The sequence below is a fragment of the Perca flavescens genome, chromosome 23 (assembly GCF_004354835.1).
Source record: "Perca flavescens isolate YP-PL-M2 chromosome 23, PFLA_1.0, whole genome shotgun sequence".
NCBI lineage: Eukaryota > Metazoa > Chordata > Actinopteri > Perciformes > Percidae > Perca > Perca flavescens.
Genome location: NC_041353.1, coordinates 11,050,169 through 11,067,567, shown reverse-complemented (window position 1 = coordinate 11,067,567; position 17,399 = coordinate 11,050,169). Strand labels below are relative to the sequence as shown.

At 40.6% G+C, this 17,399-nt stretch overlaps 1 protein-coding gene across 1 annotated transcript in view; it reads left to right on the top strand.

Moving 5' to 3' along the window:
• sema3aa (sema domain, immunoglobulin domain (Ig), short basic domain, secreted, (semaphorin) 3Aa) overlaps positions 1-17,399 on the top strand; it is a 32,874-nt gene that overhangs the window by 2,064 nt on the left and 13,411 nt on the right. Inside the window, exons 2-4 of the mRNA XM_028570624.1 lie at positions 11,990-12,150; positions 13,538-13,600; positions 17,108-17,227. Coding sequence (XP_028426425.1) covers positions 11,990-12,150; positions 13,538-13,600; positions 17,108-17,227 — 344 coding nt within the window. The remainder of the gene's footprint in view (positions 1-11,989; positions 12,151-13,537; positions 13,601-17,107; positions 17,228-17,399) is intronic.

Genomic DNA, 17,399 nt, shown 5'->3' with positions numbered 1-17,399 from the left:
CTGTTCTAAATCTTTTGTAACATTTAATAAGCCTTTTTCAGTGTGTCCTGAGGGCACTGTGGTGTGGTGGCATATCAAGATAAAGGCTTTTAAAGGGCGATGACATGCATTTACCATGCGAACAAAATAAATCTGGAAAGAATCATAGTTGAACTTACCTGCTACAAGTCATCTTTTCCCTTGGGCTTCATCATGTCAGTTCACACAAAACAGAGCCTCTAGGCATGATGGGAAAATGTCATCCCTTCTTTACACAGCCATCTGTTTAAAGAATGTGAATATAGTTCCCTCCTGCCCCCTTTTGTGATCCTCTTCACTGTTGAGTCTGACAAGTGAACATGTTGCTGACAACAATACTAGACAAGAGATATGTCATCAAGCATCAAAGTCTGCATTGACTGACTGTACGAGTGATGGATGTGTATCGTCCAACCAATAGAGCAGGTCTGCAGGGAAAGAGTAGCCATCCATGATGTGGATGTACTTTAGTGTATGTAAAATCATTTTTTATTTTTTTTTGCCAGCAGTACATCAAAGCCTTGTTGTTTATGTGTATGCGTGTGTGTGAATGTTCTTGCCACGTCTTGGTGTGAGGACTCGACACCCTCTCCTGTGATTGCCTCCCCTTAGACTGTAAGTGGTGTCTCGGTGTGCGAGTTTGTGTAGTGGTGTCTCGGTGTGCGAGTTTGTGTGTGTTTTAGCGAAGCAAAAATGTGTCGGGTCTGGCATGCGCCCATATAATTAGACACCTGGTTTTGTGTGTGTGCCCGTGCACGTATGCATAAGCTCACAAATCGGTATCTTTTATTGTGCTGTTGAATCAGTGTTTCTGCAGTTATGTGCGATTGCAAGCTGCTGTCGGTTTCCACTGTTGTGTGTATTTCATTGTGTGAGTCAACATGGGATGTAAAGGCATCAGAGTGTATTGTGTGCCAATGTCTTTGTGTGTCACTGCTCGACAGCGTCTGCGCTTGTGTCTCAGGCCCACAGGTGTTTGATGGCTCTCTTGATGCCTGTCAGGGGACGATTCTCGGTTAACACCCACACTGTGGCGGTTGGAGAGAGGAAGAGCGGGATGGAGGCATGGTGGGGGGTTACGGTGGAGGGGAGGAGATTTGCTTTTAACGAAGGAAAAGCTGGCAGACATACACTAGACGACTCGCATAAGGAAGGGAGGCTGGTCGTTAAGTGAAGTGTCACTCATCCCCTCTCCCTCCACGAAGGCGGCATAGTAATTAAGTCAAATAAACGACAAGGAGGAATCCTCCTGGGAAGGACAGTCAAATACACGCTGAGCAAAAGAGTATGCTGGGCCCCTGAGTGGGACGATCACACAAGCAAAGAGTGAGAGAGAGACTGAGGCCCAGGAGTAGGACCGTTGCAAGAACAAGGTGGGCCTGTGATTTGGGGCAGTCAAATAAACACTCAGCATGCAAGCAGGGTCCCGTGAAATCATTCTCAAATGAGTGCTGATGACACGCCTCCAGGGACTGATAGTCTTCTGCTGGAAAGGACAGGCGAACAACTGCAGAGTGAGCAGTTTGAGAGAGTAGAATGTCTGAGAAATGGAGGCAGGTAGATAAAATTACCCCTCGTGGGACGGCTGGCGCAGCAAGTGCAGAGTAAATGATTTCCCAGTGGGGTCAGTTAGACATCTCTCCCGGCTAAAGGGATCTGGCTTCATGGGGACAGAACTATGATCACAAGAGTTAATGATTTTCTCTTCTCCTTGAGACTAGCTTTTCGGGAACATACTGTAAGGAGAGATAGACATAAGGTAAACTCAAGTCCAAGTTAAAATAATCTTGCTTAGCAAAGATATTACATGTATTGTTATCTCTTCATCAAAGGCTAACTTGTTTAAAGAACTAATAGAAACCAGTGGTGTAATATTTAACGGAAACAAATGGCAACCTGATTTCCTACTGAAAGTGAGTCATCATAACCTAGAATTGCCTAGCAATGATGTAAAACAGTAGTGCTTTTAGTAGTGTCAAGATTATTCACTTCTGTTGCTGCACTTCCACAATACAACAACCATGTGAATTGCAAGGATAAAACAATGTCCCACTCTCTTGAATCGATGTATACCTGCAGACAATCACATTCCTGAGCACAATTCATCTATAGCACCCTCCAATACTCTAAGTAGCCATCAGGAGAAACACTGACCCCTAAAGGTCGGTCGGTGCACATACAGCACACAGTGAATACAAACAGTATGGGGGAAGATCCACGATACTGCAAAACCTGGCCCTATTGTGCTCCCTAAAAAGGAGGCAGCGAGCACCACTTTAATACTTAAAAGGCGACGTCAAACAACCTGATAATTACCCTCGGCATGGATAATTATGGAGCCTTCTGTATGACCTCCTAATGCCATCGCAGCCACCCCACACTGGCTGGATGGGTGGAACTGAGAAGGAAAGAGAGAGCGAGACTGAGAAAGAGACAGGGAATCTGGAATTGGCTTACAACCCTTCAAAATAGACACTTGGTGTGGAACCGCACTCAACGCAGTCTGGACTCAGCCCCATAATAAGTGTGTGTGTTTGTGTGTGTGTGTGTGTGTGTTTGTGCGTGTGTGTGTATGGACTGTTTGTGGGTTTTTGCATGTGTGTTGGTTTATCAGTGTATCTTGTCTTTTCATTCTTTTATATGTGAATGAGTCTCTCTCTTGCTCTCCATTTCTCTCTGTTGTATCTGTCCATTCTGCGGGTTTGGGCTGACATAGCGGATGTAGATAATTATAAGGTGTTCTCCCTACGCGCCAACTTTGGAGATGTCTGCCCCAGTCTGTCTCTCTCTCTCTCTCTCTCTCTCTCTCTCTCTCTCTCTCTCTCTTTCTCTCTCTCTCTTTCTCATCGTTCTTTTCTTCCTACCCCCTTCTCCCTCTCTTGCGGCTCGGTCGCTTCTCAAGGAACCACAACACCGCAGACCCTAAGTACAATCTTCAAGTAGGGTGTGTGTGTGTGTGTGTGTGTGTGTGTGTGTGTGTGTGTGTGTGTGTGTAATTTTTTATTTTTTGCTGGTCTCCTTTTCCTGTCTCTTTGATTGCTGCCCAGTTGATACATATCTTTTGGCTCTCCTTCTTTTCAACTCTCTTTAGACACACACACACACACATACACACACACACACACACACACACACACTGAACTACCGTCATCTTTGCTTCCACACAGCCACATTCCAATAGTATAAACAAATGTTTTGCCATAGCTTGCTTTTCAATTATCCCCCTATGTTACATCCGAATATATTCCATATCCTCACACTGATTCACATACCTGACCACAAGTTGAAAGATGATGTAATTAAGTGTGTATAAGTGTGTATTTCTGTTGCCACACAGATAATTGTGCAATGACACAACGCACTTGCAAACAAAAAAAGCCATTCATCAAGTCACCGAAAACTCTGTCACTTGATTTCATTTAAGTTTTACACCAGCATACTAATACAGAGAGAGTGTGATATTGTTTGTTGATGGGTTGTTTCATGCTGTACCTAAGGTATGGTATTGTATGTGATTAAAGCTAATAGAGGCAAGCTAAAGGAGCGATTAGAGTGTGTTATCATTACCCATGTTGCAATATTGGTACAATCTATGAGTTTTATGACCTTTCAATTGCATGTGTCTGTAGTTTGCTGTCCAAGTTGCTATGTGTTTTGGAATGCTGTGCATTTCCCCAGTGTTCATAAAAGGTTCCCTAATTACAGTACTATTTTCTTAGGAAACCTTTATTTAAACCGAAACGATTATCAAAAACAAACTGGATGTGTGCTCATATGCCACAATAGGATGTATTGTCAGTGCAGTGTATGTTTGCTCAAAGATTAATGAGGAAATTTGTGTGTTCAGTGTACATTTTTGTCTGTGTGTACATAAGCACTGTATGGCACGCAGGAAAAATACCCTCCGCCTTTGCATCTGTGTTTGGGATGTAGGCTTGGGTTACAACGTGGTGCAGATTGCTGAACCACGGGTATGAATGAGTCCCGCCACCTGCTAAGTCTCGTCAGTCAGATGGAGAAAGGGTGCACCATTCAATCTGAACAGAGTCGTGTTACAAATGAGGGGGACATCTCTGCAGAAAGACTGATAGACAACAGACGGACACGAAGACGAAGATGGGAGCGGCAGAGACACAGAAATGTTAAATAAGTAGAGAAAGTAGAGTGTGTAATGACTTTTTGTACAGGATTGATGCTAGTAAGGATGTGCCCTGATTTATAATATTATATCCACTATTAGAGATTTTAATCCAACTTTACCACGCCAATCATAAAAATACCCCAACAAAATCAAAACTTTAAATCGATTTGAAATACTAGTGCCTTTAAATCTCAATGTGGAATAATATTTTTCTTTCTTACCCTCAGATTTGTTATTTGTCATAAATACCAGAAGCATCATAATACATAATTTCCAACCTTGTAAAACATTAATCTTGACTTTATATAATTTAAGAATTTGGGATTTTGTCAATTATCATTTTCTAGTGCAAATGCATTTGATGAAATTGCAGACACTGTTCTCATTTATTGCACAAGACCGGATTTTGTTACACCTTAAATAATGGTGTGCAGAGCTAAAACGTGCATCTGTGCCTGTGGATTTGTGTTTGAGTGTCTCTCTCGCATCGACGTGTTTGCTGTCACAGTTTTCCAGGGACACATTCAGATCTGTAGCCTTGCCTCATTAATTTCTAATAAAATGGCAGAGCTGACATTCAGCTACACGGTACAGCTGACAGGCTGCACTAACAGGCAGTGGCTCCAGACATGACCACGCTAACCACAGCCTGGTTCCTCTCAAAGTCCATCCATCAAACTGCCTCACAATAACACTATCTCCCTCTCTCTGCACAGCTTTGCAGAGGAGTGATATGTGTGTGTGTGTGTGTGTGTGTGTGTGTGTGTGTGTGTGTGTGTCTGTGCGCGTGGATCCACATGGCACATTTTTGCATGTTTGTACATATTCAAACTAGTTTGTGTCGATAACCCTATTTGCATACAAAAGCAAATGTGTATATTTGTAAGTGTGTATGTGTGTGTTTTTCCTTAAAAGTATTACGAACCAGAGAGGCTGAGCAGCCTGGTCATACAGTGAGCATTTATTGGTGTGTGAGTGGGATCTCTGCGGTAGGCATGGCCAGGCCTCTAGCCGTCTGTGGTCACAGCGCTGGTGGAAAACCGCTCTCTGTGGTCCAGCCCTCCAACAACAGGAGGAGACACACACTAATGGAATGGTTCCATAATCAACTGCTTTTGTTATGTGTGTGTGTGTGTGTTTTTTTTTGTAATTGAATTCTTTTGATTTGATTGAAATTGATTCTGCCTTAGTTTGGCTTCATTATCCTCTATTTTGTTGTCTCTACTTGTCATTCATTAGGTTGCTTTCTCTGCTTTTCTTTTCCTGTATACTGTGGTCTTATGATTAGTATCCCCCCTCACTTGCTTGTCTTTCTACCTCGATGTTGTGCGGTGATGCAGAAGTCTAACATTTGGGTTGAGAGAGATGAATGGTGCTGTATGGTGAAATTCAACACATACTTAGACTACTCATACAGATTCTTGTGGTTTGGGATGTGGTCACGTTTTCCTTGTTAGTCCCTCTGATACATATCCCATGGTTTAACATACTCTGAGTCACATTCACGGGACAGAATATGGTATTAAAAGGTCCCATAAGGCACAGTACTTGACAATGAATTATGGCTCTGAGTCACTTTGGTTGAAAAATAGAAAATTAACTTTCTATTTCAACTGAAACCGTGTTTTGTAGAACTGGAATCAAAAGAAATTCTTTCTGAAAGTAATATCACTATGGCTTCAACAGCAAACTTCTCACATATTTAGTGTGGCTGTAATGAATAGTCAATCAACACACTTTGTTCATGCGCACATTCTCTGTTCCTTTGGATTAAAACACACACGCGAGATCTTCTTAATCGCAGAGTTCACGGCACTGTGTAAGGTAGCACATTTCCTGTCAGAGCTGTCACTCGGCTGCACCTGAATGAGAAATTCAACGGCCCAGGTTGTGTTAAACAGACGGGTCACCATGGAAACCAACCCACACCTGCTTCTGTGCTTAGAAAGAGAGAGAAAGGGAGCGAGCGAGTAAGAGCGGGGAGGTGAACTTTTGATGCTTGTGTGTATATCCTTGAGCTTAGGATAATATTTGAACACTTTGTTAAGCAAAGCTCTCAGCAAATGTCCAAGGAGCGGCTGTCTCGTCTTTTTTTCTGACACCTGTGTTTTGTGGCCGAGGCCATCACGAGAGCAGGAAAAACGTACACCGCACCACACACGGAGAAAAAAGGAAGAATTCAGAGGCAGGGTTGGGAAAGAAAGAGAGATTGAAATACCAAACCAAACTAAACCACTGGAGATATTACAGTACTGTGTGTATTTGCTTTTCTAAAGCTACCTTGTATTTAAAAGATAAATGTGTAATTCTCTGCGCCAGTTCCTTTTGATCTGCAATTTTCTTTTTTTTTTCCCTGTCTGTCAATTGAGTAAATCTTTAGTAATACACAGACACAGACTTACACACTCTCAGAAACCACAGAAACACGTCTTTTTGGGTCTAAGCGCACCTTTTGCCAACTGCAGATGAATAAGAAAGCTGTGTCAACCAAGAGGAAATGAACAAGTAAAAGGTGGCATTGGCATTGACATCACTTTTTTACTTTTCGAAAAAAAAAAAAAACTCTCCTCTTGTTGAGCCTTCACTGTATCTATGCACAAGAGATACACTTAACAGTGTTGCATTAGTTTGATGGAATATTACTCATCTGTTGAATCTCAGTCAAGTGTTTTTCTCCGTCAGGCTTTTATGTTTAATGTCACTCAAACACACACTCACAGCAGTGGCGCGTACACACATTCAGATAAACATAATTTAATGCCCTGTCGCCTTTCTTTCATGCAATTTCATTATTCCGCTATTGCGTGGCATGTAGGCGTCTAAAGCGCCTGCCTGTTTGGAGAATGGGGGAGTGAAGAGTACTCCACAGACAATTGCACTTGAATTTTGAATGTAGCTCTCTTTTTTTCCTCAGGGGCTTTTTAAGACAAGAGCCAGGATATTTTCCATAATGGAGTATGACAGAGGGACAAATGATAATTTATATGAATGAATTTGCTAGTTGTAAGGGGTGTCCTTGAATATATAGCATGTGTTTTTATGCATGGAGCGAATATGAAAATGAAGACATGTAACCTCAGTTTAGTTAGTACATATACATGATTAGGGCTGGGCGATATATCAATATTATATCGATATCGTGATATGAGACTAGATATCGTCTTAGATTTTGGATATCGTAATATCGTGATATGACCATAAGTGTCTTTTCCTGGTTTTAAAGGCTGCATTACAGTAAAGTGATGTCATTTTCTGAACTTATCAAACTGTTGTAACTGTTCTATTATTTGCCTTTACCCACTTAGTCATTATATCCAAATTACTGATAATTATTTATCAAAAATCTAAGTGTGAAGATATTTTGTATAGATATATATAACCTGTTTATTATTTATTCATTTGATTTTGCAACTGTTCACTGAAATAGTCGGTTTCTATGAAACTACTTGTGACATGTCATATTTGGCTTTGACTTTGACTGAACTGCTCTCACTTTGTGGAAAAGAAATATCGGGATATATATCGTATATCGATATTCAGCCAAAATATATCGGGATATGACTTTTGGTCCATATCGCCCAGCCCTATATATGATTAGCATATATAACATATGGTACAACTTCCATCTTTCAACAATATGCTAACACTAAACTACAAATTGAGCCAAGGCAACGATTTCACCATATCTGCAATGCATGTGTGTCCACATGTTTGCATCTCTGTGTGCTTGCATGTGTTGCTGCATGTATGTCTGTGGCTTTTTTTTTGTATAGGCCATTGTGTCCGGATGTGTGTACTTTAATGTGTAAAAGACAGAATGTGCAAGTGAAAAAGAGCAGACAGAGGATGTGTGTAACAAGAGAAAGTGTGATGGAAGTGAACTGAACAGAGAGTGTGTAGCTATGTGTGTGCATGTTTGAAGTGAGTGTAATGCGTACAGTATGTACGCACGAGTATATGTGTTTAAATGTCTCTGTGTATCTTATGGCCAGTGTAAGCAGACATGAAAATAGGTGTCTTTTAATTTAATGTGTGTGTATGTTGGGGGGGTGCGAGGCCAGGGAGTGTGTTCGAGGTGGAAGCTGCTGAGTGCGCTCACTGTTGGACTAGTCCATGCTGCATAAGCAGAAATAGTGATTGGATTACAACTTAGTCTGGGAAGTATGTGTGCGTGTGTGTGTTCAGGGATAATTGATGCGGTGTAAACATTTAGGTCAATATTAATATATGCATGTCAGTTTAAGCGTTTAGAGTGCAGTGAATTCATGTTGAACCTGCTTTGTTTGTGTGTGTGTGTGTGTGTGTGTGTGTGTGTGTGTGTGTGTATCTGTCTGTCTGTCTGTTTCTGTGTGTGTGTGTTAGTCTATGCTTGTCTTTTGCTTGGTTACTGTATTTTGTATGAGACGTGCTGTGCGCTCTGTATCTGCCCATGCTCCCATTTCCAAACGAGCGTGTCTGTGTTTAGGTTAGAGGTCCTTAGGTGCTCACGCCCAGTTCCTCCGATTCTCCAAACCACAGCAGATCCCAGCTCAGATAAAGCCTCTCTGTGTATATTTGTGTGCGCAGGCCACCATGTATTTGTCAGAGATCGCCACGTGTTGAAATACGCAAGTGTGTTTTTTCTTCTTTGGTCCATCTGGGGGAAACCTTTCGTGACGGACCATTTTGCACCACATTCCCGGCTCCTGGGTTCAGCTCCAACCTCTCACAGGTTGTTACATATCGAGCCAAGATGGCAGTGAAGTGGAGTTAAGAAAAGTCTCTCCTAAGGCTATTGTTTTTTGTCTTCTGTCATTATTTTCTCCCTTTTTATTTTTTTCTAATCTTTTATTAGCCTAAAACTATTTGTTTTTCCATTTCATTCCCATTTTTATGCCTACCTTGGCTTTCTGCCACATCCATTTCTTTTTCCGTTACTTCATAGTTAAAACATAAGAGGACCTCCCCTGGCGTTCTGTCGACTGGAAATCACATTTCCTTACTACCCTCCTCTAAGTCATTTCTTTACCCTGCAATGTCATGTCTAATTGGTAAACTGAGAAAAAGAGGGCTCTCTGATTGGCTACCACATGATACTGAAATGGCTCCAAATCTGACGAGAAATCTTATCTTCAATAATTAATGTCTTGTCATCGTAATTTGAGTCTTGTAGCGGTGCCTTCCTGTGGTAGCAGACTTATGAGTGTGTATAAATGTGAATGCCAGGATGTTGGTGTGCATGGAAAGGCCAGTGTAGAAAAAAAAGATACCTACACACACACACACACACACACACTGAAACCCACACACATACGCTCAACCCATCTGTGGTACACTACAAATTCCCACACAACCACACATCCACAGACCTCCATTCATGCCCACACCCACCCACTCCATTTCCTCAGCCCCAAACCGAAATCCAACTGACGCAGATGAGCTGCACGGTGACGACCGCTCCCTCTCACAGTCCTCATCCACCCCACTGGTACTCGACACACATACATGGTTGACACACCACTTCCTCCATCTCCCCTTCCATCAGTCCCTTTTTTATGTAGACACAGATGTCCAAGATCTTACACACTGTGAGTGGGCGCAGATGGCTCCTATAGCAGCCTGTCAATCAGAGCTTTGTGGTGAGAGCAGGGAGATCACAATCCACCGGACTGTGTGTGTGTGTGTGTGTGTGTGTGTGTGTGTGTGTGTGTGTGTGTGTGTGTGTGTGTGTGTGTGTGTGTATGCATGTCTTTGTGCATGCATGTGTGTGTTTATATATGTATGTATGTACAGTATATATATATATATATATATATATATATATATATATATATATATATATATATATATATACACAGTATGTGTTTATGTGCATATGTGTACTGGTTTCTATATTGTGTGCCCACATGTCTCTATGTCTATGTTACATGGTGACACTGATGATGATGGATGATGTAGTATGATAGTGAGACTTTTGTATTAGAAGACTCTACCTGTGGTGAAAATATAAAACACATGTTATGTATCCATTGGTCCAACCAGGGGCAGATGGTGAAGGGGTTAATTAAATTTCTATTCATTTCATTGTAAACCAAATGTTACTGTTATTATAATAATAAATCAGAGAAACCCATGGCCTACTCTTGATTGTCAAACTGCAATTGTGCGAGCTGCTTTTCAGTTAGCTAAAGATATTCCATTGTTTTGCTCTTAATTATAATTAAGGACAGATGTTTTTATAGACATTTGGTCAACTTGAGCTCTCCACAGTAGACATACTGTATGTAGTAATTACATGATGTGAAGGGAAAGAAAATTAACAAATGAATTGTCTTTATATACAGCAGTATGAATAGTTTAAATTGTAATAGCCTACATTAATATTGCTTAATCCATATGTTATTTTTACAATTACTTGATTATTTGCTTAGTCTACAAAATGTTTGGAATAGTGGAAAAGGCCTGTTACAATTTCCTAAACCTTAAGGTTTCCAAATAAATATATTATTTAAAATTGATAAATATATTCAATAAATATTTTCAGTGCTATTAAACAGAGAAACACAGCAAATTCTCACATTTAAGAAGCTGGAACTAAAGAATGTTACTTGATAATTGAATTTTTTTGTTGATCATATAATTAAATCATGGATCAATTGTTTGAGATTATTAATACAGACTGAAAGAAGATAGATATTCTAGGTCTTTCATGTTTTCACTAAACATTTCCTGGTTACACTATTACCATCCATGGCTGTTGACATGTGGTATGCTAATGCAAAATGATATATGAATATAAATGAACTGTTTTGCCTGACTTGTGCTGTGACACATGAGGATCACTGAAATCAAATTCAATCGGGGGTTAACTTGGTCTCAGGGAGGGAGGGTGGATCTTTGTTAATGGAATATCAGAGTTGATGGAACTCATGTTTGGTGGTTAAAAGTTAACTGACTGTCAGAGGTCTGGCTGGACTTCGGCCCATACGTAAAATCTTGTGCTGGTTTCCATTTAGCTTGTTGGTATATACTTAAAGACATAAACACTGTGCAGAAATCCATGTGTAGTCACACACTCTTCAATGTTGATTTACATAACCCATTTACAGCTACATGCCACACACACACAGACACACACACACACACACACACACACACACACACACACACACACACACATACTTACGCACAGTATCTCCCCATGGTTCTGACTCCATATGAATTATTTAACCAATCACATGGCTGAACAGTCTGAACTGTGTCCCTGATTGGGGCATGCTGTGTTCTCTTCAAATGTCTCACGCTATACCTGACTGACATGTGTCTGTATGTAAGAGTGTGCAAATGTGTGTGTGTGTGTGTGTGTGTGTGTGTGTGTGTGTGGAAAAGCAGTTAAGGAAACGTGAACAAAAGTTACTGATTTCATACAACAGGGCATTTTGATGGAGGACGCACTAATATTTTCAAATAACCCAGGTTTTATACACTTCATCCAATATTCATTCTTTTTCGATGCAGATACATTAAAGCTTTGACACATGCCTATCATCATAGAGCGAGAAACAGTTTAGTGTTTGAGTGTAAAAATGAAGTGCTCAACTACTGACTCATATATTTAGTATGAATAGTTGTGCTTTCATACAATATTTAATATAAACGTTTTTCCTGCAAATGTATTTTTTTACACCATGTAGTCCACACTTTTAGTTTACTAACTTCCCTTTTTATGACTGAGTAAATGTGGAATATGTTTCCTAATTTTCAAGCTGTTCGTTAATCAATATTTTAGTATTTTGTTAGTCATTCCCAATACATGATCAACACCATCTCCTTCTCCTCTTTCTCTTCCAGAGATGTTAGAGACCAGTAACCTTGTCACCTTCAATGGCTTGGCCAACAGCTCGAGCTACGATGCTTTCCTATTGGATGAGGAACGAGGGAGACTACTGGTCGGAGCCGAGGACCACATCTTCTCATTCGACCTCGTCAACATTAACAGAGACCACAAACAGGTCAAATTCATATGTACTCGTCTTTATTTTGGTTACAGTTTGGGTATAGTTTGTGTGAGAGTTGAATGCAGTTGTGTTCTTTTGGTCCAGGTTGCACATGTTATTTGAGCTCTTCTCTTGTCTTCTCTTCTCTTCCTACTGCTCCCTCTGGAGTCCATTACACCACCTCTTTCTTCCTTTCCCTACATCCCTCCCACTGTCTGTCTTGGTCCAGACATGGCTGTCCATAATTCCATTACTCCACCTGGAGTAGGTTAACAGTCTTTTTATCAGATTCGGGCTGCTATCATGGACACACAAGACTGACACAGACTTGCCTGCAGGCTGCAGAGAGCTGAGCAGGGGAATGAAAGTGCTGAAAAATACATAGTCAATGCAGAGAGGGAGAGTGTGTCTTTCTTTCTTTTTGCCCTTGGCTCGGATGTGTATTTTTTCTTCTTCTTTTTCGCTCTTTTGTTCTGATCTTTGCATCATTATCAGATAAACGCCAAAAAGCAGTGATTAAGCAAATCTAATGTAATTACCCTGAAATGTGCAGTGCAGATTCCCCAGAGAGGGAAACTCAGCTGATCTAGAGAGGATATAAAGTCTAGGAACAGAATAAGGAATGTGTGTGTAGTGCATTTACATAATAATGCATGTGCATACATTTCCTTTGTCTTTCCACATCTGTGTGGCCACCAGCAAAACAAGTGGGCTCAATCGCACCCAATGTCTGAGTATGTAATAATTCCCTTACACTTGTACACTCATATGCACTATGTGTGTTTATAATTCATGTGACACCAGGGGCCACAAATAGATTCGCATTGAGGACAGTACAAAGCCAGTATTTATTTAATATAACGAGTCTTATCTTTTCCAAAACAAAGAAGCAAAATCCTGTTCCCTCTTCGTATTTGAAGTAAAAAATCATAACCAAATGCCATAATTTGAACCAGAACTCATATTTAGACAAGTGTAAAGGGCAATACAGTATTCATACGTGTTCCTACATGCTGTATCTTATCCAATTTCCATAAACACAGCACATTTTTAACTCAATTTGTTTCTCCTTATTTTGATTTACAGTATGAGTCACATAAACCCATTACCTTCTCCACTTTCATGCAGTCATCATCCAGTTATCAATAAAGCCATCCCTTATTTATCATATGCACATGCAACACTCATGGTATGGCCAGGGATATAGAGTGAAATAAGCAAGTCACTGAATTAGGAATTGTCAAAATAAAGCCTGACAAATCCAAAGTTCTCCTGGAATTACACAAATCTGGATTTCCTCTGATTCACTGCATTGACTCACCGCCTTCCTTGTTTCATGAAACAACATGTAAATCTCTGCTCTCCAGCATAGTATGACTTTGTCTTTCTCTCATTTGCACAGATTGCGTGGCCTGCCACCCCCTCTAAGAGGGATGAATGCAAGTGGGCAGGGAAAGACCTTGGGGTAAGTCCAAATTCATGATGGCATCATCGTTTGAGCGCTTCCCTACAATTTTTGCTTCTATTGTTACACAAATTATATGTCTGTCCTGCGTCCATGTCATTTTACAAATTTCTCTGGAATGCATGTTTTTGTTGCAGCGATTGCAGCATACTGTAGGAGAGGTACCAGCACCCGTACAAATTACAAGACCAATGTAGAAAAAAGAAATTAGCTCACATAAAAGTGATAGTACATGTTCCATCTCACCTCTGGCACACTGTACTCTCTATAGACCATACCCAACTGACTCCCACAACTAAACACACTGTGCGACAGATGTTCGGTCACAGTAAGGTGTACACAGTGTCCCAATGGCACGAGGACAACCATGCGTTACCTCAGAGGTTATTTGCTGCTGTGACGTAGAGTTTAATGTCGGGAGTATGTTTATGTTTGCGCCTCAGAGTGTGCGCATGGGTGCATATTTATGTGGGAGTGTATTGTTTGAGTTCTCATTATCTGGCACGGACTATTAGCTCACATGTGCACAAGTTTGCTGAACACATACTATATGCCACCGATTTTGTTAGTGTGCACGATGGTGTTAGTGTGTGTGTTATCTCTGGGTTGCTGTTTGGTTAGGCCCTCTCCGTGTTGTATCTGATCTTAATTTCATGGCTGAATGAGTCTGGAGTGCAGCGGCTTCAGGGTTTTAGGATTATCCAGAATTGCATAGTCATTTTAAATCACAGAGGTTTTTACTGGGGTCTAACTCACACTTTTAGGTTTTTCGCACAAACACAAAGTCGCAACCACACAAGAAGCACTACACCTTTGCTCCCTCACACAGTGGAAAGTGAATATATCTGGCAGCAAAAAAGCACACAAAACACAATGATGAGGTATTTGCATGCTGTGACAATGTTTACCCTTGAAAATGAGGCGGTGAGAGCGGAGACGGAGTGCAACATGGAGAGGCCTTGATTAGGACATTACTAAAGCATTCAGAGCTCCCAAAGTGATGCATTTCTCCAAACCACAATTTACAGCCACAGAACAAATGTAACAGCTGCCCCCCTCCAAAATGCCTGATGGCTGTATCATTCTCCTTGGCAGGATGAGTGTGTAACGCGGCCCAGGTTGTTGCATTTGATTCAGTGAACAAAAGGTTCAGATGGAGTGTAGATAAACGATTTCCTAGAACTGCCTGATGTCATTTCTGATTATTTTCCAGCTATTACAGATATTAAAATAAAAATAAAAGTGATCCTACTTTTCCCATAAATGTCACCTATTCAGTAAGAGACCTCAGCATAATCTCAAAATTCACTCAACTTATCCAAATATATACAAACCCACATACAAATCTGTCCACCCATTTCTCCCATGGAAAGTCATCATCGATGCCCAGTCCAAAGAGAGTCATTAGTTTGATCCAATAATGACTCATTTATCCTCTGTGGGTGTTGTGGTTTTCCCATAATGACATGGTTTGTGATCAGGGAAACCATTTTTCACCTGGGGGGGGAGAAGACAGAGCCGCATGTATGAGTGGCATGCATAACTAACGTCTGTCAGTGTTTATGTGCAACCTACCTACCGCATAGCTACAGTATTATGTCCACGTAACTCGAAGACAGCCATGTAAAATCATAAACAGAGCTGACATTGGCAGCAATTATAGGAGTTGGTGAAATGCATATAATAAGGTTGTGAGAATGATGTGGACATAGCCCCCCCTTTTTAACAGTTGAAAACACAGAGGGTAAAGTCATTAACTTACACATAGACACACAAACGTGCAGGGTTGAGGTCAGGCACAAGAAATCAAGTTTAGTCTTCCTCTGTGAACTCAGCAATAGTCCTGTTTCTGAAATGTGGAACATCGTTGGGACAGTGGGTTAATGACAACACTCACAGTTTAAAGGTGTCATAATGCTTCAATAAACTCCGGTCAGTTAGAAACTACCACCACGCTACAGTTTTGTATTACAACAAGTTAATACTTTGACATCAAATTAAAATCAGATTTTATATTAAAGAAATAGTTTTTGGACATAAGGACATTTTGGTAAATACGTATGCTTATATGAGATTTAGACTAGAAGATCAACCATTCTCATGTCTGTACGTTCAATTTGAGGCTGGCAGCTGGTTAGCGTAGCTTAGCATAGAGTGAAAACAGGGGAAAACAGCTAGCCTGGCTCTGTTCAAAGGCAACACTCTCCGTCTAATCTCCTATCTTGTTTGTTTAATCACACAAAAACCAAAGTACAAAAATGACAATTTATGGTTTATGGTTTATGCGCGGGACTATTTCATGGCCCGGTGCAATGACTGTCCAGCACGCTGTTTCCCCCTCCTTTCATTTTTTTAATGCTTAGGTAGGCTAACAGGCTGATAGCTCAAGCAGTGACTAAGCATACTTAGATCACGCAGAAAAGGGGGAACCTAAATATCAAACTCTTCCTTCAGGCAGATTACTGAGCAGGGAAACGTCAGAGCTTAAACATGAGTTTCTTCCTTTCTGAATAATAGCAGGAAATTTAGATTTTTGGAAAAGCTTTGCAAAGTGAGATCCCAGAGTCAATCTGGTGATGCGCTGGAAAATGTCATCACTCAAACCTGAACTCAGTGAAGCCTCAAATCCATTTATGTCTCATATGAGGGACATCATCAAATCATCAAACTGAAATGTCTGTGTGGTTTGAAAGCCTGAAGAGTTGCATGTGTTGAAGGGAGGAAGAAAGAAGGGTGATTTGGCCATCTGCATGTGATGTGATGTGTGTGCTGCATTTCCAAATCCCCAAGCAAATGTCTACTTATTTGTTGGGTGAATATTAAGCATGTATTTATAATAAGGCAAACCCCAGACTAATCACTTAAACACGTGCCCAAATCAACTCCTCGAGGCTGCTAATAACCCGCCTACATTAACCAATCCCGTTGATTAGCACTCTAATAAACAGTCTCACACCACTGGGACTATCATTATGTATTTGAGAGCCAACCCAAACACCCTCAGTAAATTCAAACATATGGATCATTACAGATCTGAGGTAGATTTGCCTGATTTGACGCACAGGTGGATATCCTTGAAGGAGACCCAGTTTCATTTTCCAATCCAACTGGAAAGTCCCTGCTTTAAAGGGAATTCCAACAGAGCTTTTCTCTATTCTCCGTTATTCTCCGCTTCCTATTGTCTCTATTTTCAGTTGAATCACAGCAGCACTTTTCTCTATTAAAAGTGTCAACGTTATTTTCATAAGGGATAAAACTTAATTCAAACTTGATGGCTTTTTTGAAGTTAATGCTACCATATGCAATCTCTTTCATAAAAATCCCCTTGAGTTTCAGATGCTTTGCAAGACTATATAATATACTATGCTGGTAGGATTACTTCATAAACAGAGTAGGGTATTGCACACACAAAATGTATTTAAATCTCTTCGCCAGATGTAATTCTCACTGTATGAAATGATACATTGGTTGGAGTTTTTGATGTCTCATGTCTCATTTCTTTTCCAGAAAGAGTGTTCTAACTTCATCCGGGTCCTCCAGCCCTACAACCAGACCCACATGTACATCTGTGGCACAGGAGCCTTCCACCCCATCTGTTCTTTTCTAGAAATGGGAAAAAGAGCAGAGGTAATACATTGGGTGCATTAATGTTGGTTCACCAAATGCTGTGGGTTTTTTTTTCTACATGTTTAATCAGTTATATATATGCAAAATGTAATTTAGATCTCAATTGAGCATTCATTAATAACATGACACATGAAATGTGACACCAGTGCGATAGTAAACTAATGACAGAGAA